Source organism: Micropterus dolomieu, linkage group LG17, assembly GCF_021292245.1.
Source record: "Micropterus dolomieu isolate WLL.071019.BEF.003 ecotype Adirondacks linkage group LG17, ASM2129224v1, whole genome shotgun sequence".
In the NCBI taxonomy this organism is placed as follows: Eukaryota; Metazoa; Chordata; class Actinopteri; order Centrarchiformes; family Centrarchidae; genus Micropterus; species Micropterus dolomieu.
In genome coordinates this window covers 1791886-1814816 of record NC_060166.1, presented here as the reverse complement: position 1 = coordinate 1814816, position 22931 = coordinate 1791886, and the positions used below count along the sequence as shown (strand labels likewise).

Below are 22931 nucleotides of genomic sequence, written 5' to 3'. Positions count from 1 at the left end.
ATGGGTCAAAGTTTCTGTGGAGGGCTGCACATTTTCCTGTTTGTTTTTTATAAATCCCAAAGTTTGCTTAGATAGTGGCTTCTGCCTTCTCTTTGTGCCTACCCAACGTTTATAAATGACCCTCCCCCCCATCCGATGGAGTGTAGACAGTGGAATGAAGTGGAATTCTGCTGGGCTTGAACTGGACCTGAATCTGATGAACTGGAGGTGAACGTGGTGGAGGAGCAGCAACTTCGCACTAAAATGACAGCTGATAGCTGCAGAGAGGAGAACCGATCTAAAGTTTGACACCGACTACATAATTGGCTGATGGAGATCATTGCAAAATCTGGTTGTTTTAACTAAAGAGTGAATGCCTGTAGTAAGCTGATTAGAGAAGTGGGAATAGAGAAAGAGTTGTGAATGAATGAAGCATAAAGATAGTCCTCCTGGTTCCGAAACAATGATCTTGTCCCTTGCCTACAGATTCATTCATATGCAGATATCTGTTTATAGACATAACTGAGTTGCTGCGTGTCCACGGCTGGTGTCCTGTGCTTCTCAGTCCGGTTTCTTGCAGTTGTATGATAAAGAGAGATTGCTCAGTGCTTCGTCACTGGTGAATGTGAAATCACTTTCCACAGACGAATTGTTGACGTGGCTGACATGTTCTCTATGGCGGTTGGATGTTTGTCAGTGCGCAACGCTAGTCCTCCTTATTCCTAATTGTTGGGGCCTTCTGAATGCATAGGCCCCTAGGATTGTTTTGTTTCTCCACTTAACTTTCAAATCTTCAGAAGGCTCCATGCCCACCATTCAGACAGCAGGGAGTAAAATTCTTTGTATCTTTGTCTTCGCTGGAGAATTCAAATGTAGCTGCACAGTTATGCAGTATTTTGTTGATCTTTCAAAAGGAATTTATGATGATGTAAGTTTAAAAAGGAAAACATTGCTAATAATTTATTTACATTTGTCTGTCTTTCTTCTCTCTCTCTTCTCCCACTTCTTTGTAATCAGTATGAGCATTTACTCTTCAGTAAACCAAACAGCCAATCATATCGTTGCTGTCAAACTTTAAATCTGTTCTCCTCTCTGCTGCTGTCAGCTGTCATGTGATGATGGGATATGATTGCCAAAGACTCTCTACATTTCTCATCTTTATTATGCACATGTCAATAAATATTGTTCACTCTTAATGAAGTCTCTCCTAATTGAAATGTCTTGTATATGCAAGTAAATAGTGCTGAAGAAAAATGACAGATCTGCTGTGAGTCAAAACAGAGGAACACTTCTATTTCATAAGACAGGTGCGTAGCAGGACGAGTGGATCAAAAGCTGCAGTTTGATTATTGTTACTCGACATATGTATACATTGGTGTAGTGTTTGGACATTGGAATTTTGGTGAGGCCTTGTTTTATTTATTATGAAGGGTTCTATGTATTTATTGATGCAGATTTTTCACTCGCCATGTAAATGTATCCCTACAGGTTCACCTGTAGTGTTTGGGAATTCTTTCTAAAAATGCAGTTTAACCTTTGATGCTTTGAGCATATATTTTGTAGTACAATCAGGGTAGGGAAGTCAGAAAGTGTTGAGAGATTGACTACCCCATCACTGTGATTTGTTGACAGTAAGAAAAATATAGAAAGACACGAGCCTTATCCTTTAATCTAACATGCGCAGGGTTCTATGTATGTTAACCAAGGGGCTACTATTCTATAGTGAGGCTAAACTAGGGGTTGCTAGGCTATGGCATGGAAATGGATGGGCTACGGAAGTGTTTGAACTTTAAGGCATTTAAGGAGACTGCAGCAGTGAATGGATGGACAAACCCACTCTGTTGCTCTATTTAGTTTGTGCTACCTAGCTCAATCAATAGTGCTGAGCCCATACAATTCTCCCAGGTTAGCCTCACTTGTCTACGGTGATGCAGAACTCCAAGTATTCACTGAGCAAACACAAAAAGCAAATCCACTGTTTCAGGAACAGCAGGTATGTGCTGTTGGCTGGTTATAATTCAAATCATTCCTTTCCAAGTAGGCTAACATAATGAATACATTCAGTTTGGCTGTGTAGTCATACTATGTCTGCAATCTATGTACAAGTATACCTCTATTTCAACTTAAGTACTTCAATATATTTCTACTTAGAAAAGTATGTTGCACAAATTTCATTACTTAAAATGCTTGCTGTTATTAAAGAAAGATAATAAAATAAAGATAAATTTTCACATTCAACCAGATAATTCATCAAAAATAACTTTGATTAAAATACACTGTACAGAAATATTACGAAAAATAAAAATATCACACTGTGGCTACAATAACAAATCCAATTTCATTCAATGGTCATCTGCTACAGACAGATAATTAAATCAATGAGCTTCCAACTGTCAGTTTTGATTTTTATAACAATACAATAATCTACACCTGTTAAACCAACACATATACAGTATATATTATGCACTTGCTGAATTAATTTCTATTGTACAATAGCTGTCCTAATCATTCTTATATTGGCAAGAAAGACCACCAAAAGTAAATACTGCTTTTAAAACAAACAAAAAAAACTCCAACTGAGTCCCACTACGTTCGTATTGTCGGTAACTCTGCTGTACACTTACCTAGTTCACAAACAGAAAAGAATGCAGTATAAGTGTACCATTCATTAGGCAGGGCCACTCCATCCTGGTTCGCTCATGTTTTCATGGTGCAAATAGGAACCACGATGACCAGGATCACAGTGCAGGTAGCGGCTGCGATCAAGGCCACGATCTTACACACCTTAGCCCTCCTGAACTCTGCTTCTTTCTTCTTGAGCAATGAGTCAAAACCTGGTGTGTAGATGTCCTCCATCCAGTAATCCAGGTTGTTGGGGTTTTGGGACTCCTGGGTCTGATAAAACAAACACTATGTAAAAATGATGCACAGGTCTGAGAAAGGTTGCATTTCATCAAGACAAGACAGTTGGCTACTAAGAAACAGTAACAGATGCACTGCCTGATTTCATGATATTGTTCAAGAATATAACATTTTGACCAGAGGAACCAGGGTGAAAATTTAACTTGACACTACATTAGTTATTGGGGGTTTTGAATTAATGTGGGAATTAGACCATTTTGATATAGGTAAATCCAGGGTTGGGCAGTAACGCATTACAGTAATAATATTACTTTTCCCAGTAACTAGTAGTGTAATGGATTAGTATTTCCAAAACAGTAATATTATTACAGTCACTAATCCGAGTAACCGTGACTGCACGGCAGCTCAGCGGCACCGGACCTTATGTAGTTCAAGTCAGCTATTAGCCAAAAACTTAAGAATGGAGAACGAGGGAGAGAGGTGTTCTTTCCATGTTGTTGTTTTTCAAGTTCCTAAGTTTTCACATTAAAAGTGCAGCTGTAAGGGAAAAAACCCTCCTCTACTGTAGGTAGTAACAGCATGAAGTCTTAACTTTCAATGACAATAGCTTAACAGCACTAGAAAAAATGGCAAAGTAATAGCAACTTGGATTAGCGAATGTAAACAGTTTCTGTTAGAAAGCGACAGTTAAAGCAACAGATTAGTGAGTATGACATGTTTTTCTGATGGAATTAGTGCAGTGTAAATATACCGAGTAATCCCAGGCTTCATTAGCAACCTCCCTTTATTCATTTATTAATTACTTTACTTTTGCCAATGGATATCAATAACAACAAGGGGATTCACTGAATGACAGTAAATATAAACAAGAAATGATAAATGCTTTGAAAGGAGTAAGTTATCTATCATTTTTAAACACAAAAAGTGCTAACGAGAAGAGTCAGCAGAGGCATGAGAGGAGTCAATGAGTGACCACTAATTCAACCAAGGATAACATATGATGCTGGATTCTTCCTAATCTCCCCCGTCTCACACCACCAACCATGCTCTCTGTGCACTCTGTATTGTATTGACTGCACTTTGCACTCTGCATTTTGATGAAAAACTAGTGACAGGACACAGGAGCTCTTTTTTGTTGTTGTGTTGTTGGGGTGGGAGCATTTTGCCTTAATTAGTCTGGGACAGGAGAGAACTGATGAGGGACAATATACAACAAAAGTCCCTAGAAGGAACAGAGCCTGGCACATTGCTGACTACACCGTCTGCATCTTAAATGCCTAGGCCACCAGGATCCACAAGGGGGCTCTTTTTCAAACTAAAATTAAGGCTGACTGAATTATAGAATTTCAGTGAGCTATATCTCCAAGTCAATAAAGTGTAGCTACCATTTTATTCTTTAGCCGAAGAGTGTAGAAACCTTCTTTGGAGCCTGGTTGTGATGAGAACATAGTTACAAGAGTCTAAACCCACAAAAGAAACCCGGCTCTGCAACAGAGATATTAAATGATGTTTTCCAATCTGCTCTGTAATGGCTTTGTTGAATACAGTGCAGAAAAAAAACATTCTTCTTTATAAGGCATCCAGCTATATATGTCGGAGGTCGCACGCCTCTGCAGCAAGTAGAGGTTAAGTATCTTACTCAGAGACACATTGATGGCTGTATTGCAGTAGGAATCGAGCCCATGTCTCCCACACCATCGGGGTACCGATGGTGCAGTGACTATTTTGCACTCGCTCTCTACTCCCCTCCTGGAGGTGTCATGGTTCTGACTGTTTTTTGGAACTGTATTACAATATCACCTTCAAAACAAAGCTATTTGCTGTTGTTTTTGGCTGTTTGTACTTGTGTCCTGTGCTTTTGCAACCTCTATGGATTGAATAAGCTCCTGGTGTAAACCTTCCTCCCACAGTACAAAAAATTATTGGAAACATCTGAAAAGTTTGCACTGCTTGCAATAATTAAAACAAAAGATATCACAGGTAACAGGAACCAGGAGAGATGGGATGTAACACTATACAACTCACCCCCCCAACCCCCACAACAAAACAATACCATAATGTATTGAAGTTTCTGTAGGACCCCTCCTCCCTGCAGCTCTGGCTGACATGTCTTGGTTTGAAATCTCACGTTCATTATGCATCAATCAACAGTGGTCATCAATGGATGCTCTCATTGTTAATAAGTAACATTTTTTCTCTTTACTTGTAAATAAATTTTGGGATACGTAAGGGGAGAGGCAGCACTTGCATTACATTTCCTCCTTGATGTACTCGAGCCATTAGCTATACCTACTTAACCTTTAAAGAGTCACAGAGGGCTGAAGCCTATCCCAGCTGACACTGGGTGAGAGGCGTGGGCATTGCAAATCAGTTGTATTTCTGTGTAAATTGTTGGAGCCGATATGATGGTTCACTTTCTGTGTGCCAGATTTCCTAACAGTGTTGGATGTCATTTGTTTTGTTACTGCCCCACTTTCTGATTTGCACTAACAGGATGGGCATATTTCTACATCAAAATATTGCCTGGCACAGGTGTTGTTTGTTTACATTTGTCTTTTAGACATGTTTCCAGCTGGTTTGGTCCAGTCTGTCCTTGATTTTCATCCATTGTCAGTTTGTTGTTGACACAAGGCAAGCAGGTCTTAGCATGTTTCTACAACACAGTGTGTCTTTAGATACTGGTCTGCTCTTATGCAAGTGGACTGTTTTTTGCTGCTGAGCTTTATTTACACTCAGTGGTCCAGTGTGTCCACACAAACAGCAGTTTGTCACAGCCAGAACATAGCCTGTGTTGAGTATGAATGTATTCAGGATACTGGCCCCCCTCCTGAGGAATACACTTCTACACAATGTACATCCAGTGTCCAATGCCAATATAGGAAGTAGTATGTGGTTTAATGGGAGATCTGATTTTTACCCTGAAGATGAGAGTTTAGTGTTTTTTGTTGTTTTTAAAAAAAATGTGACTGCCATTTTTGTCATTATTTTGTTGCCTAACCTTAAAGAATGGCATGGCACCATCATGGTTTGGTATCTAATACCAAATGCTGTAGAAGATACTCATGCAGCTTAAAATATTGACATTGGTTATAATCTAAATTTTTCCAACAACAATCCAAAGTCTTTAAAATAAGCTTAAAGCCCCCCTCCTGCCGTTTTTGGTTAACGTTCGTTCTCAAACAGAGAATGGGGATGTGGTTAATAGTTGGACGAAATCAATTATCATGACAAAAACTGACCGGCTGGGGTGTCGATGGTCCTGTCACGCACAGCACACGCTAACTCCCACTACGTTTTATGGTGCGCTTACTTTACCGCGGGGGTGTGGTGGGTTACCCAGAGGTAAAATGCGCAATAAATAGAATAAATAAATAAGTCCTTAGTGAAATAAATATGCAATAAATATAGGTTATTATATACAAGTGATTAGATAATACATGTGAAAACTAAGTATAAATGAATGCTTTTATGTTGAAAAGATCGCTTGTAAACATTGATATCATCCAATACAAGGGCATATTGTTATTGTGGCATTAGCCTATTGTGTTACTGTGAGTGTTACTACACCGTAGCCAATAGAATGTTTAGACCCCTGTCTCAGCCGTTTTGCCAGTTAGGGAGACCGGAAGTGACGCCAATGTAGCTGAATCATCGTAGCGGTACATTAATTATAAACTTTGTGTTAATATTTAATTCTGTGACTTATGACTGTAACCAATACAAAGAAATACTAGAGAGAGTCTAATTCGGAGGGCATGTTCAAGCTTATGTGCCGAACCATTGCACTGGTGAGTTTGTTTTGTTCTGCTAGCCTAAATGCTAATGTCCGCCATTGTGTGCCCATTGTTCTCAATGTAAACAGCGCTTGTAACCGTGGCTGCTGCTAACTCCAAGCTAACGGCTAAAGTGTATTATCCTTGTTAACTTACTAAAATGTCTTTAACGATAAAACGGAATATTTTTATTGTGTTCCGGACTACTACCAGTGGTGAGCGGAGTAGCTCCGTCAAGTTGTATGTTTTGAAACGGTGTTTTATGTCGACTTTGAAATTGCTGTATTAACCGTTGTGGCCTAACGGCCCAGTCCCTAGGACCCTGCTAACAGCCGTTAGTGGCTGTTGAGACATTTAATACTAGTGAATGCTACTGAGGTTGGATTTTCATACATTTCATTCATTCATTCAGGGCTGTTAAGTGTATTTTGAATGTAAATCTGTGTATTTGTTACATCTTTGTATTGTTATTTTGCACCTTAGTGATAACTATGTATTATGGTTATGCACTTTATTTCAAAATGATAGTTGATATATTGAGAAATTTAATATGTTGTACAACTGAACTAGAAACATGATACTGTGATTTAGTGATATTGAGTTTATTGATAACAGCCTTAGCCATAGTGTTAGCTCTAAGGTTGACCTGTTCCGTATAGGTCAGGTTTTTTTGGGAGATTGCGGTCTGGTGGAGTCTAGACTGGCGGTGGAAATCCTCAGAGAACTTGGAGAACTTGGAGAAACTGTTCCAGTACTGGATGGCGAGCCAACCCCCACTTGATAAAGAGCCCGGTTGTAGCCAGAAGGTTGCAATCTAGAGACCTTACGCCGGAGAACCTTGATCTATTACCCCTTGGCCCAAGGGGTCAGGTAGAACCTTGTGCACATTTGCTTTCCTTGGAAGAGGACCATTACCTTGCGCATTGATCCATTATCAGTGACTTAAGGAACTGTGAACTTTATTCTATTTTATTTTGAGTGCACTCGCAATCTTTTATTATTTTGATACTTTTTAATTTTCTGCTTTTATATATAAATATATATATAAAAAATATATACAAATTTGGTAGTTATCCCCTTATAGACGTGGCCAGCCACTGAGTAGTTGGTTACAGGTGCCTTCGCCAATGCATTGGTAAAACGGCCGTCAGTAAAATGCTTGTTGCAGACTGTATACAAGACGGTGGCAGGTGAAAGTGTGACGCATTTTCTGTCATCTGTCCTCCAACCCCGCACACACAAATGCCATAATGAAAATGAACAGCACACTAAACCAAGATGAGGAAACTAAAAAATAAAATGAAGACCCTATGTTAGCTAACTTTCTGATCTCACCTCAAGGTGGAGGTGAGATCAGATTCTGCCAAGGGGGGTTTTTCCTCCCCTTGAGTTGGCTTTGATATACAGACTAGAGACATTCCTTGGTACTTGGGTAAGGACCTGCATAGACTCAATCAGACATGCATCGCTTAAGGATTGTGTATTCAAGAACTATCCAAAACACTCTTCGTAAAGGTGTCACTGAAGACACTCTGCAGGACAGCAAAAGGGCCAACCCTTTCCAACCACAAATTACCGTTTAACATCAAAAGTACCATGCAGCCCTATCTCACCCTGATTCCTTTCCCACAGAATGATTGGAGCCATAAAACACCACTCTCTTCTTTCTCTAGCTGATGTGAACATGATAAGCCACAGGAATGTGAAAAGAGGGACACTCCTGTGGCTCAGGAGATAGAGCGGGTTGCCCATTAATTGCAACGTCGGCAGTTCAATCCCCGGCTCCTTCAGGCTGCATGTCGAAGTATCCTTGGGCAAGATACCGAGCCCCGAATTGCCTCTGGTGGCTGTTCTGCCAGTGTATGAATGTGTGTGAATGGTGAATGCAGATGTAGTGTAAAAGCGTTTTGAGTGGTCGAAAAGACTAGAAAGGCGCTATACAAGTACAGAGCATCTACTAACAAGTCATGGTTTTGTGAGCTAAGAGAATGTTTCATTATAAACTGTGTTGTTCTGTTTAAATAATAGTCCTTGTTAAGTTAGTAGTGGCGTTTGCCTCTTAGTTTAGTAGTAATTACCCTGTTGTTATCCTTTAGTGATGTTTGAAAACTAGAGAATCATTATTAAGTAATCTTTAAGAGTTTCCTAATTTCCTTTTGTTTTTTTTCTCTCTATTAATCACTGTCTGTTTAGTTTAACTAATGCTTTAACTAAATGTTTCCGTATATAATTTCTTATTAAAACGTGCATCCGCACGTTCCTCTTATGTATAATCCGCTTCCCAGTTCCCAGTTTGAGTAGTGAGTTTAAAAGTTGAATATCCACTGTCTGTTCATAGAACCAGAGCTCCACCAAGAGGACAGAAAAGGTATAACACCCAAGGGTTAGAATTTTTCTCAAGATCGGAAGAAGTGTCGAATATCTCTCACAATTTAACTGTATAACTTAAAACTTGCCCCTGGAAGCAAGAGTATTGAATTAAAATTTCTAATATTAATATTCATAATTTATTAACAGTAGCCCACGTAGGTATGCTACAAAATATATGATAAATTGGTTAGCTCACAACGATGTTTATCAGTTTGATGCTCTGGCTTAACGAGGCGTGACGGCGTGACAGTTTTTTAAGGAGGCATGACAGTGCCCCTGCGCAAGCTTGGAGAATGACGTATGACTTATGGAATTACTATAGTCATACGTCACCACCCCGTTTTAACAACTAAGCAACTTTTTTAGCTAACACTGATGCTTAAAAAATATTTGGCAAACTATGAGGGTAATCAACATTGTAAGGAAATGACTCAGAAAAATATGAAATATCATAGAAATGTTAAAATACATGGAACATGGAAACCTGGCACAGATCCATTCTCATTATACCTTTGTGAAGATACAAAAAAAACACCTACAGAAGGGTAACGTTAAAGTGTAATAGTCAGGCAACACAATTGACTCAGTGACAACATCACATCTAATGAAGTTAACAAGTTAACTTAGGTTCAGGAGCAGGGCCACGCCTCAACCACACCTCTAATCACCTGTCAAGCCAACTTATACCTGGTCAACCCATCCTGTCCAGTTTGTCTCAGTTTTCTCGACAACAGGCTGTGCTTCATCCTTAATTGCATGCTTAAATCTAAAAAAGGGTCATCATGGATTCCAAACTGCAGCTTAATAAGTCCGATTCAGGTGAACATTTATTTGAAAACAACTCTCCTCAAGCAATCATTTTCAAGCAGCAGTCCGACGACAGCCAAACTTCCAGGCAGAGCCGTTTGTGCTCCGTGGTGCACGTACCTTGGCTTCCAACCCCGGATCAATCTTGAAGAACTATGGTCGTCATCGACATAGCTGCAGTTCTTGGCCCATGCACAGTTCCTAGCAATTCACCACGGCACACTGTACTAATGTAATGAAATAATATTTTAAGAGACCCAACAATTCCCATTATTAGCGAGCACTCTGTGACAGAGGCAAGGAAAAATTACAAAAGAAAGCCGGCTCCGTTCTGTTTGAGGTAGAAACCTTAAACAGAATGTAGATTTAGGGTAAGACAGCTATCTGCCTTGACCGGTTGTGGGTGATGGCATACGCATAATCCTTCAAGGGAAATCCTTCCTGTCCAATGTTCTCACCAAAGCAGCAGCCGTCCACACCAGGGGAATTGCCAGGCTCTTGAAACATTGGGGACTTAGCCCAGCCCCGAAATCAACTGACTCATTTGCTGTTGCTACTTTGTTATGCCATTTGTCAAACTGAACCTTGTCTTTCCATTTCTCCTATAAATCATTAAGCTACTTTTAATTACTAACTATCATAGGCTATATTAATACATTTATTATGATTAATACAATTACTACTGATAATAATTAACTAATATTTGTTCGGGTTTGGGGGTCCTCCCCCTAAAAAATGTGCCATACAATGTACAATTTATTGAGGAAATGCCTTTATTTATATAAAGCAGGGATCAACGTTAAACTGTTTTGCAACTGTCCCCATCAGGCCAGCAGCAAATGCTTGAGCAGTTCAAACCCATATATCAGCTACCAAGTAGAAACTATTTCATGTACACAAAGATCCCCAAAATCTACACTGAAACTAGAGACCTCATTACCCAGCATCTCAGAGAGAAGCCATTTTATGCCTGCACAACTGATCTATGGACAAGCAGAACTGCAGAAACCTTCACGTCTACTACTATGCAGTACATAACCAAGTCTGCTGGTGTTTAGGCTGTAGCAACCTGAACACAGAACACACTTGTAAGAATTTCAAGAACGCCAGGCATCACAACAGACAATGCCTCAAACAACCAACCAATCAATGTTGACAAGGTATCTGTAGCGCTGTTGACTGATTGTATTTTAAGCACAGTATTGTTTGTCATTAATACATGGCTACACGCCACTGTTATTATTATCACTGTTATTAGTGATGTTGAGATGTTTTTATTAAAGGAGTGAATGTTGAAATTCTTGTTTTTTTTTTTACCATTTTTACTGTGAATTTTGTATTGACAATCATAGAATTTCATTGGTATCTGTGTTGACTACTAAATTTAATGACATCTCTACTCAACACATTGACTAAATACATCAGTTCCAGCTACACCACCAAGGCCTTGTCCAGATGCTTACCGCATCGGCACAGCTTCTACTGTATCTATATCTATACGATAAATGTCAAAAGCTGCAAAATGACACAAAAGGCAAACATGAACAATCCATCTATAATGATTCTGAGGTCATATTAACAGGGTTTTCTTGCCGTTCGGGTTAAGGGCAGTGGTCGGCAATAGGAGGCCTGTGGGCCAGCACCGGCCCCTTTGAAAGCAGAAATATATAAAATAAATACATTGATAGCTGCTGGTGCTGAAATAGATCTGTTATGACAGATTTGGTTACTCACATAATAACTTCCTCTTAAGTGATTGTGACTCCAAAATAAAAGCTTGAGAACGTATTTTGCAGCAATGCTTTATGTTGAGTTTATTGAGAGCTTTTACTTTGAAAAGTTCTGAAGGACATTCAAAAGAGTCTCTGGCCTGCTTGACGCACCTCTGAAAAAGCCGTCATTAAACCTGTGATTGGATTCTTCTGAATTTTCTCAGGGAAATGAAGATAAGCGTCCATTGGTTTATGAATGCGGATGAAACGACGGAACGCACACACACATTTTTGCACATGCTTTATTGTGAGCAATCTAATGGTTGTAGTTCCTCCCCAGTAGAATGATCTTTGGGTGTTGTTTATTTATTATCTGCTCTAGCTTTTCCAACTATTTGTTTAGAGATATGATGAAAATAATGGCCCAAGATGATGTGAAATTACATATTTTTCATTGGAAACATTAAATTTTCTTGGGGGAGGACCCTCAATCATCAATCTATCTATCAATCAAACCAGATGAAACTCATCAGTTAGCTAAACTTCAAATGTGCCTTCAGGATGTTAAAACCTGGATGACCTGTAATTTTCTAATGTTAAACTCAGATAAAACTGAAGTTATTGTTCTGGGGCCCAAGCACCTCCGTGACGCATTATCTAAAGATAACGTTAATAAAGTTTCCCTTGATGGCATCGCCCTGGCCTCCAGCACCACTGTGAGGAATCTTGGAGTTATCTTTGATCAGGACATGTCGTTTAAGTCTCACATTAAGCTAATTTCAAGGACCGCCTTTTTTCACCTACGTAATATTACGAAAATCAGGAACATCCTGTCTAAAAATGATGCAGAAAAACTAGTCCATGCATTTGTTACTTCTAGGCTGGATTACTGCAATTCCTTATTATCAGGCTGCTCGAAAAAGTCCATTAAGACTCTTCAGCTGATCCAGAATGCTGCAGCACGTGTTCTGACAGGAAGAAGGAAAAGAGATCATATTTCTCCTGTTTTAGCTTCTTTGCATTGGCTTCCAGTAAAATCCAGAATAGAATTTAAAATCATTCTTCTTACCTACAAAGCTCTTAATGGTCAGGCACCATCTTATCTTAAAGAACTCATAGTACCTTACTACCCCACCAGAGCACTGCGCTCCCAGAATGTAGGGTTTCTTGTTGTTCCTAGAGTCTCCAAAAGTAGACTAGGAGCCAGAGCGTTCAGCTATCAAGCTCCTCTCCTGTGGAACCAGGTTCCAGTTTGGGTTCAGGAGGCAGACACCATCTCCACATTTACATCACTTCCTGCAGGTTTTCTGGCTCTGGAGCTGTGTTACTAGCTATTGTTACTAGTCCTATTATTATTATTGTTATTATAATCATTAACATTACGATTGTTATCATTAACACTACTATAAATATCTATACCATTTTTCATTTAGTCTATAGCAACATCACCTTTACTGTCTGTACCTCTGTGTGTGTATATTGTGTAGGCTGCCTCCCTCCACTCTCTCTCCTTCCATCCCTCTCTTTTCCTCTCTTGCCCTCTCCCTCTCTCTCTCTCTCTCTCTCTCTTGCACAGATTTCCTGCACTCTAGCTTCAGCTCTTTTCCTGCCACTTAGGTTTTCTCCGTGCACTCCAGAAACGTCTAATCTCAGATTTTAGAAATAACCCAGTCAAAATTCCCCAACCAATAGAATGTATGGCATTTGTTGCAGGAGAAGTGGAATATATTTTGTCCAAGACTTCCATATGTCTTTCATAGGAAGCGACAGAAAACCTATTAAAAGAATAACACAATTGTTTGGAACTAAATCTAATTATGTCTATCACTGAAGGAAAGTTGTGTCTTGTAGTCATAATAAGTCATAATCCCTTCCTGTGTAAAGCCTATGTATGGAGTATGGACTGCTGATTCCAATTTCTTAAATTTAGGTTCAATTGATATTTAAATGACGGCAACTTTACATACATTTTCTATGTGAGCTATACTAACTCAATAAATGACTTCCAGGGACTTCAATCTGCCCAATCTTTCACTTTCACTTTCTCTTCTCAGTTATAACAGTGTCAAATAAAAAGTTATGACAGACAAACTTAGACCTACTGTGAAAAGTAGATTCATTGTTATTGTCTATTGTCCATCTTCATGGAAAAGTTCTGCTTCAACTTCATTAACAATCAATAAGGCATACGCGATTTCTTCAGCCATAGCTATCAGAACATTGTCTGCAAACTACAGATAGCCTACAGTTGGATCTAACAGGATGTAAATATTTTTGTGACTGGTGTATATTTTAACAAGGCTGCTGGAAACTGTACGACTTTACTGCAGCTTTTTGGCACCACCCCCTGTTGCTGCTGCATGATCCCGTCAACTTTCCAGGCGAAGCAATGACGCCACCGGATAGGTGACGGATAAAACTTAAATAAGTCAATGTTGACTTTTGGTTTCACATGGGACATGAACCCTGGTGTCTTGGGTGAAAGTCCTATGTTCCATCCATCCCAACACCTTCACAGGTAGACTTTCACCCTCTTTGCTGCTCTTTATACTATGTCACCTGACTTCCTAAAGGCTTTCTGGAAGCCCTGTGTGTCTCACACAGACACTAACTTGCGTCTGTATGAGGCCACATCCACCCTAACGTAGTTTTTAGAACAAATACATTCTCTGTCCACACTAGCGTTTTAGCTGCGTATCAGAATTGATCTTTGTCTATATTAAAATGACTAAAAAAGGTACATCTAGTGGCCATTCACGTACACTGGGCATGTGTACGTGAATGGCCACGTATGGAAAGATTTGGCGAAAGACAAAAGTAATGCAGACAAAGTACAGTGGATATTTTTTTGCATGGACCAACAAAGAACTGGAACTGTTACTGAAAGGAACACGAGAGTCCAAAGTGACTGTGGCAGCGGAAAACCGACTGGGAGTCGTTGCAAAGTAAATACGGCGACATGCACAGTAGAGGCTATCGACTAAGTGTTATTTGCAGGGTACAAGATATTTTAATAAAAATACCAAAACTAAAACACTGTCAGTAACGTTGTGTTTTTGCATTACATGACTGATAAGACCCAATCAGGATGTGAGTGTCTGTTTTTGTCTGTCCGCACTAAAACACTAGTTTTAAAACTTTTCCATTTTAATGTCTTCATGTTCACTTTTCCATCTTCACACAATTACTTCTGTCACTTTTTGAATGTGCAAGAAAGTACAACACATTTAATGATATTCAAAAAGAAGCATTTTTTGAAGGTTTGCCCCATATTTAACGATAGTTGTCTATCGCTCCTCTCTGTGCGGGGAGTTTTCCTTGCTCGAATGTGGCTTTTTGAAACAGCCTAAACACTGTTACCTTTAGGAGTGTTTGTATGACAAAAATTTGTTTGTTTCGACCATACCTCTGCCTTCATTGTGTGGTGCTTCTGCGTCTCTCTGAAAATGTTCGTTCTACCAGTCCACTGCCATAGTAAGGTGAGACAAAAGACCAGCGCTAATAGAAGTTGTGGGAATACAATGTCTTTCTTGGATTTCAAACTGACTGTGCCTATCAATATTGGTGTCCCCACACATTAGATCCCTCCTGTTTCTGTTCACTAGAGAAATTCCTCCCCTTGGTGTGAGGGTAAAACCAGGGAAAAGATAAATCTAAATCTTATGGCTTATCATGCAGCAGCAAATCTGGTTATTTGACTAACCATTAACGTTACTCTAGCTCTAGCAACTTTATCATTGATTATAACAAGGTGATAATGCTTTAATGTCCAGTCCTTAACCCAAATATGAACAAAAAAAATCACAGAACTTGAGACAAAACATTGCATTTGGCATTTTGTTGGCAGTTACCACGAAATCAGCAATGTCAGTGAGATTCCTCTGCTGCACCAACCCTCAGGAGCATGGTGGAAACTTACCAGTTGAATATGCATGAACAATACTAACAAGTGGATAGATGTAAGGAGGCATGACTCAACAAGACTCATGAAGTTATGCTGCTGCTTTTTTTCAATAACTCAGATAATACTTTTGCTCTTCTTTACATGTGACCAAAACTTGGCAGTATAAGAAATAGTTGTCAGCCACTGCTGGTTTCTTTTTTTTATCCCATTCAACCACCAAGAAGGCGTGGGTTAAGTGGTAAATTATTTAAAATTTTGATTTGACCATGCTTTTAAAACAGCTTAAGATAATATTCATTATCTACATTCTGTTGTTCTGCTGTAATAAAATCAATAGCTGATTTGCTTTTAGGATTTCAGATGCAAATAAATAATGAAAACTCTTTTAAGAATTTATGCATGCAGCATGTATTATTTGAAAACAGTCACAGCAAAAAAAAATAAATCTGTCAAAAATTGTCAAAGTAACTAACTAACTAACTAAATTTAGAGTTAAGATTTCGTTATTATGCATTTGCAAAAGAGAAATGTATTTGTTTACAACAATTAGAGCTCTTAGCAGCACTGATCATAACCTGAGGTTACATTAAACAAGGGAAATAGCTGCTCTCACTGCAGCGTAGCTGGTAACCTTTGGCCTACATAACACAGCTACAAGCGCCAAGCATAAGTGCAACCACAAAAGCCCAGCTGTCACTGAACTGCAAGAATACAGTTTGTTTCCTGTTCAAGTAATTAAACCACAGTAGTATACATTCACAATTTCTACAAAGGACAAACATAAAGACAGAAAAAACCTGCTTGTGACCATATGTGAAAGGAAGTGATAAAGAGTACCTGAGAAAGGTTGCGTCCGTCAATAGTCTGTGTTTCTGTAGCCCAAGGTGGGATTCATTCGGTGCCTTTTGGGGGAAAAAAGTCTAGATCCCCAAGCCTCCCCTGGACCAGTGTTCTTCTCAGCTCCGACCATGAGTGAGCCCATGAGTGAAAGTTTGAGAGAGCTGTGTTTGTGTGACAATGAGGGAGAGAGAAAGAGCAAGAGGGACAGAGTGAGGGGGGGGGGGGGATGTTATGCATTTCTGAATGGGCAACTTAAGGCGGAGACTGTTGAACGAGGCCACATGGTCTCACAGTAAAGAGGAGGGGTTTTGTACTGTAGCAAGCCAGCAGCATGTGGGTGACAATAGGTTGTCAGTATGTTGTCCAGATCTGAACAACTATCATGATCCACAGAGAATGAAACTATTCATTACATCTAGCGCCACCAACAGGTTGGATGTAGAATGTTTTTTTAGTGAAATGTCTCAACACTGAAATTAATGGATAGCCATGATTCCCAGATGGTGAATCCTAATAACTCGACCCCTTAACTTTTCAACTGTGTTACATGCGGTAGGGTTTAATCTTGACAAGCTGCAGGGCTGAAGTCTCTATTCATTCAACTTACACTGTAAATTTCCAGCTCAACTGAGGCTTTTTGAAGACCCTTTTCTCTCTCACTCTCTCGCCTGTCATTCACTGGTCTTGTGTGAGTTTTGCGTGCATGCCATTGTCGTAGCCGGCTATTTAAAAACGATATAATATTCTTTGTGTGGTTCATCAACAGTGATAAATTATCCGAAAGTCCCGCGAGGTGCTGACAACTCGGCACAACACCAGTGAAGCTGGGGCTCCGTCTCTCAGCAAGTGTTCCTCTGCTCCCCTCCCACTACACACAAGCTACACCTACACATGTGCACTGACGACCCAGGGTTAGGGTTACAATTTTGGATTTATTTATGCATTTTTAAAAAAGTTTTATTCTTTTTACATGTTTATTTACAGCATTAAACGTTGAAATGTATATTTTCATAGGTTGGTAATCATAATAACAATATAACATAACAATCATTTCATAGAACTGGTAGTTCTATGTAAAATCAGATGTCGAGCACCCCCATATCGCCTAAATGGCATGGTCCTTGTTTTGCTTGGGGCTCAGCCCTAATTCCCATCAGCCTACCCTGCGATGGACTGGCGACCTGTCCAGGGTGTACCCCACCTTTCGCCTGATGTCAGCTGGGATTGGCTCCAGCCACCCCCGACCCTGTACACGGGATAAGCGGTTGACGATGGATGGGTGGATGGAATACCATCAGCCTCAGCTCTACTTTGTGTTCAGTGCTAATATACAAATGTTACCAATTTTTCATATTCACTAAAATGATGAAGATGATAAATAAACAGCATGTTAGCATTGTCATTGTGAGCACATTGGCATGCTGATGTTAGCATTTATCTCAAAGCCACTGTAGACTCTATGCAATGCAAAGTTTGCCCGCGTTATTTTTTAATGGAAGTAGGGCTGGCCCGAATGTCATTTTTGGCCCAAAAGTCCTGCCTATAGTCGACTGATAGTCGAATCATGTGTGTTTTTGTGCACGGTGATTGCGAGCCGGGGGGAGGGGGGTGTTACACACGATAGCTCCGCTTTAATCTTGAGAAGCTGCAGGGCTGCAGTCTCTATTCATTCAACTTACACTGCAAATTTCCAGCTAAACTGAGGCTTTTTGAAGACCCTTTTCTCTCTCTCTCTCTCGCCTGCCATTCACCAGTCTTGTATGAGGCTTATTGTTGACCATTTTCTCTCTCTCTTTTTCTCTCTTGCTCGTCTGCCATTCACCGGTCTTGCGCAGAGTTTTACGTGCATGCCGTGCTGCCGACAACTGCATGCACGTCGCTGTTCCTCGCGGGTCTATTTCAAGTAGCCGGCTATTTAAAAACTATATAACATTCTTTGTGTGGTTCATCAACGGTAATAAATTATCTGAAAGTCCGGCGAGGTGCAGACAACTCGGCACAACACCAGTGAAGCTAGAGCTTGGTCTCCTCAGCATGTTCCTCTGCTGCCACTGCACACATACACGCTACGCTTACACATGTGCACTGACGACCCAGGGTTAGGATTACAATTTTGGATTTACTCACGTACTTTAAAAACATTTGTTAACAGTTTTATTCTTTTTACTTGTTTATTATTATATTGTAATAGGCTGTATATTAACTTATTGGAAGAAAACTGGTAGTTCTATGTAAAATCAGACATTGAGCACCCCCATATCGCCAAAATGGCATGATCCTTGTTTCGCTGTGAAGCTTAGACTGTGAGATTGACAGTCGAATCAGGCTCTACCCATCGAAGCATCAAATCTTATTATTGGGGGCCAGCCTAATTCAAATTAGGATTGGGTGATGTACAAAATTGGCATTGGACGATGTCTACAATGAAACATCGGGATGGAAGATGCCGCGCACCTGCTGCTGTGAAAAAGACTCACGGGTGGAAAAATCCACAAAAAAAGACGACATCTTTTCGGCCACTTTATAAAACATAACCTACTGCTGATGGAGAAACTCAGGAGGAGCAGACAGGGAGAGAGAGACAGAGAGAAGGGATTAAAACCACCTCCTACCTGGCACCTATTTCTAGGAAAAAACGCCTAACATATCCAAAATAAATCAGTAATATCTCCTCAACCATTAGGCCTGGATGCATAATTCTGGTCTCCTTTGAAAGGTCAGAAGCTAAAGAATATAAATCCATTGTAGATTAACATATTTATTTTACCATTACAGACTACATGGATATGAAATACAGAAAAAAAATATAATATTTTCATCCTCGCCTGGTAAAAAAAGCTTTATTTTGATGAAATAAACCATCAAAACCATCCTAAGGTAGACTATAATGCACCTGAATATCTTCTAATACACCTACAATACAAATGTAACTATAAATTTGATGAAAAGAAACTGATATACAGTTATTACACAATCTTTCAAAACTATACCAGGTGAATGTCCATGTTTTGGCCATATTTACTGTGGTCTCCATACAACCACGTTCCAAATAACATAAAGCTTCCAAAACATTGAAATATTGATAAAAACAGTCAATAAAAATGACCAAAAGCACTCCCATGCTTTACAGGCCCACAGCTTGAGAACAGAACATCCTACAGGTTCGCCTCCGCCAAACTACACTCTTCTTCGGCTCTCATACCTCGTGACACAAATGAAACTAAAGACCTCAGCCGACCTCACCAAGATGGCGGCCCGCCAGACGATCTCGGTGGACACAAAGCACCGCAGTTTTTGGACGGAGAACAGCGAAAATCGATTATGTCCCCCGTACCGGGTCAGTCCGTTCCCATTGCGTTAAAACATGGTATTTTTGTGGGGGAGTTTGGTGGTCCTCCCCAAAGAACTTTTTTATGTTTTCCAATTAAGAAATATGAAATTCCACATAATTTCTGAACACTGTTATAACCACATTTGTGAATAATAAGTTGGAAAACCTGGAGCAGATTTTGAATAAACTGCACCACAAAAGCTAAACTTGTTAAATAAGTCTACTGGGTTTGAATTATAACCATTAGATCTGGGAAAAGTCATTTGGTTAGTTGTGATGCTCTCCACAATGATTTTCCATTCATGGCGCAGCACCAAGCTGTTTTGAGCCTCACCACCTTATAATGGCAGGAAAACACTGTTAATATGACCTCAGAACCATTACAGATAGGACTGTTCATACCTTTTGTCTCTTAATTTACTGCTTTATACATTTTCAGAAATTAACAAATAATAGGTTATTTCTAACCTGTTCCACAGCGGCTGAAACATTTATTATTCCAAAAGGAGACTTAAGACTTCACTGTACTTTTACTCTTTACTAAAGTATTTTTTGGCCAGTAATCCACTTTTAACTTAGCTACATTTCCTATTCATACCTTTGTTACAATTAGTCTGTTAGCTGCTATGCATTTTGCTACATTATAGGGGCCATGTACAATGTTTAGAGGCCTCTAGCTGTGAGGTTTCAGATTGCAACCACTTTGTTTCCACGTGTGTGCTTGAGCTAATGAACGACCACTTGGCATTGGCCAAAGCAGACATAACAAGACACAGCATCACACAAAATGCTGGAAACTCAGGTAAACTTTCACTGCAATATTACAGTAATATTTTTATCATCTTGACATTAAACTACTCCATGCTAGTTGCATGATAATGTTACTGGCGCCAGACCTAGGCAGCAAAGGTTACACAGGCTAGGAAGCACTGTGTAGCCACTGTGGATTAATAGAGAGATGACCAAAGTTAGCGTCTTGCTCAAGCCAGAGCTCGTTTATTTATGACTACAATCACATACTGTCTCAGTCACATTATCTTCAGCTTCCTTAAAGTGCATGTTACCAATACTAAACATTTCACAAATAAACAACAAAAGACGTAATCAAACTGACAATATACACTATATAAAGCATTCTACCTTACGGAAAATAACTACACATGACATCAAAATAATTTAACAGATATTCCACATAATCAAAATTGACTTAACTCAAAATACTAATATGCAACAAAATAATATATATCAAAACACACATTCACTTATTAACACATTACATTATATTTCTGCTAACATTAATGGTAACACTAGCATGAAATACACATACATTTTTCTACACATTTCTTGAACGTCACACTCTTTCCTACACTTGGACTTAACTGCAGCGCGAAACAATATGGCGGTACCACGACACGCTCGTGTGTGAACATCGAGGTGAACTTGTTTGAATATGGTATCTTTACCCTGACCATTTACTCACTACTGGCTGGCTAAAACTCTTAACAACGTCCAGAACACATATTCATCTGTTACAGAATGTTAATGTTAGTTACTCACACTTACAAAACTACTGTGTGAGACTGAAGTTCATGAAAAAAACTACTTAACTGACAACGCTTGTTGGAGCAGTTAGCTACAAAACGAAGCTTACTACACTTTACACACATCTTGAAATCATCTTACAACCCTACAGAACATTTTATACAGCATTCACATTACATACTGATCCAAGCTAAACACAGAAAAACTAGTTTTACTGTACCTGTGGATTAATAGAAAGATGACCAAAGTTAGAGTCTTGCTCGAGCCAGAGCTCGTTTATTTCTGAGCTGCGCATGAGCGGGGCTTTTAGCCATAGACAGTAAATAACTGGATGAAGCCACCCTGCTGATTTCAATGGAGAGCAGTGAAGCCAGTTTTGGACCAATAAAATACTACTACAGGGTTACTTCCTGTTGGCACCAGCATCTACTAAGCATGATCGCGCTGCATAACCGTAGTTTAATGACGTAAAGCAACAGCAGAAACACCGTAATTCTGGTAGCTGCAGAGCTGCGCCAACAAAAACTTTCATGGCTCAGTGTGTTTGACTGACTGGGATTGTCACTGTTTAATCCGCCCGAGGCTCCCCTGACAAATACCAACATAGCGTCACTGATCGCCGAATAATAATAATAATAATAATAATAAACTTTATTTGTAGAGCACTTTTCAAAAACAAGTTACAAAGTGCTTTAACAAGTGTAAAGAAAATAATACCCAAGAGACAATAATACAAAAACAATACAAGATAAAAGCATGAAAACATTGAAAGACTAAAATACAGATAAATATAAAATTAGTAAAATACAATAAAATAAAAGGGATAAAATAAAATCAAATAAGATCGGGAAAGGCTCTCCTATAAAAGTATGTTTTAAGAACGGACTTAAAAGAGTTCACTGACTCAGCTGACCTGATTTCCTCAGGCAGGCTGTTCCAGAGCCTCGGGGCCCTGACAGCAAACGCTCTGTCCCCTTTAGTTTTCAGTCGAGACTCTGGAACAGACAACAGACCTCTGCCCGAGGATCTCAAGGTACGTGCTGGTGTGTATGGGACTAAAAGTTCAGAAATATAACAAGGCCAGAGGCCATGAAGAGCTTTAAAAGTGATCAATAGAATTTTAAAGTCAATTCCAAAACATACTGGGAGCCAGTGTAGTGAAGCTAAAATAGGAGTAATGTGGTCATATTTCTTTGTTCTGGTTAAAAGCCTGGCAGCTGAGTTCTGGACAGTCTGGAGTCGATCAATAGATTTTTGGGTTAAACAGGTGACAGGCTGTTGCAATAATCCAGGCCTGATGAGATGAAGGCGTGTAAAATGGTCTCGGTGTCCTTAAAACATAGATCGAATTTTTGCTATATTTTTAAGTTGATAAAAACATGATTGAACAAGCTTTGTGGTGTGCTGCTCGAAATTTAAATTACTATCAAACCAAACACCAAGGTTCTTTGCCACAGGCTAATTGTGATTTACTAGGGAACCAGCAGATGGCAGTATTTGATTTGCCATCTGCTGGGACCCGATGACCAGGATTTCTGTTTTGTCTGAGTTCAGCTGGAGGAAATTATTTGACATCCATTTTTTAACTTCACAAAGGCAGTTGTTAACTGAACTCAGCATTCCAGGGTCTGTGGATCTGATGGGCAAGTATATTTGTGTGTCGTCAGCATAAATATGAAAAGAAATGCCATGTTTATGGATAATATGTCCAAGGGGAAGCAGATACAAGGAAAACAAAATGGGTCCTAAGACCGACCCCTGAGGCACACCATATTTAACTGGACAGAACGAGGAGACATAGTTGTTTACAG

The 22931-nt window shown here is 39.5% G+C and overlaps 1 protein-coding gene across 2 annotated transcripts in view; it reads right to left on the bottom strand.

Moving 5' to 3' along the window:
• Window positions 1-22931, bottom strand: part of minar1 (membrane integral NOTCH2 associated receptor 1) — a 64452-nt gene that overhangs the window by 1806 nt on the left and 39715 nt on the right. The window contains exon 5 of one of the 2 annotated variants that reach the window (XR_006828887.1): window positions 2604-2874. Coding sequence is in view for 1 of the 2 variants with exons in the window: in XM_046074728.1 (XP_045930684.1) it covers window positions 2677-2874 (198 nt within the window). In the remaining variant the exon portion in view is untranslated. Of the gene's footprint in view, window positions 1-2477; window positions 2875-22931 lie in introns of those variants that run through there. The other variant, XM_046074728.1, reaches the window with a different exon arrangement.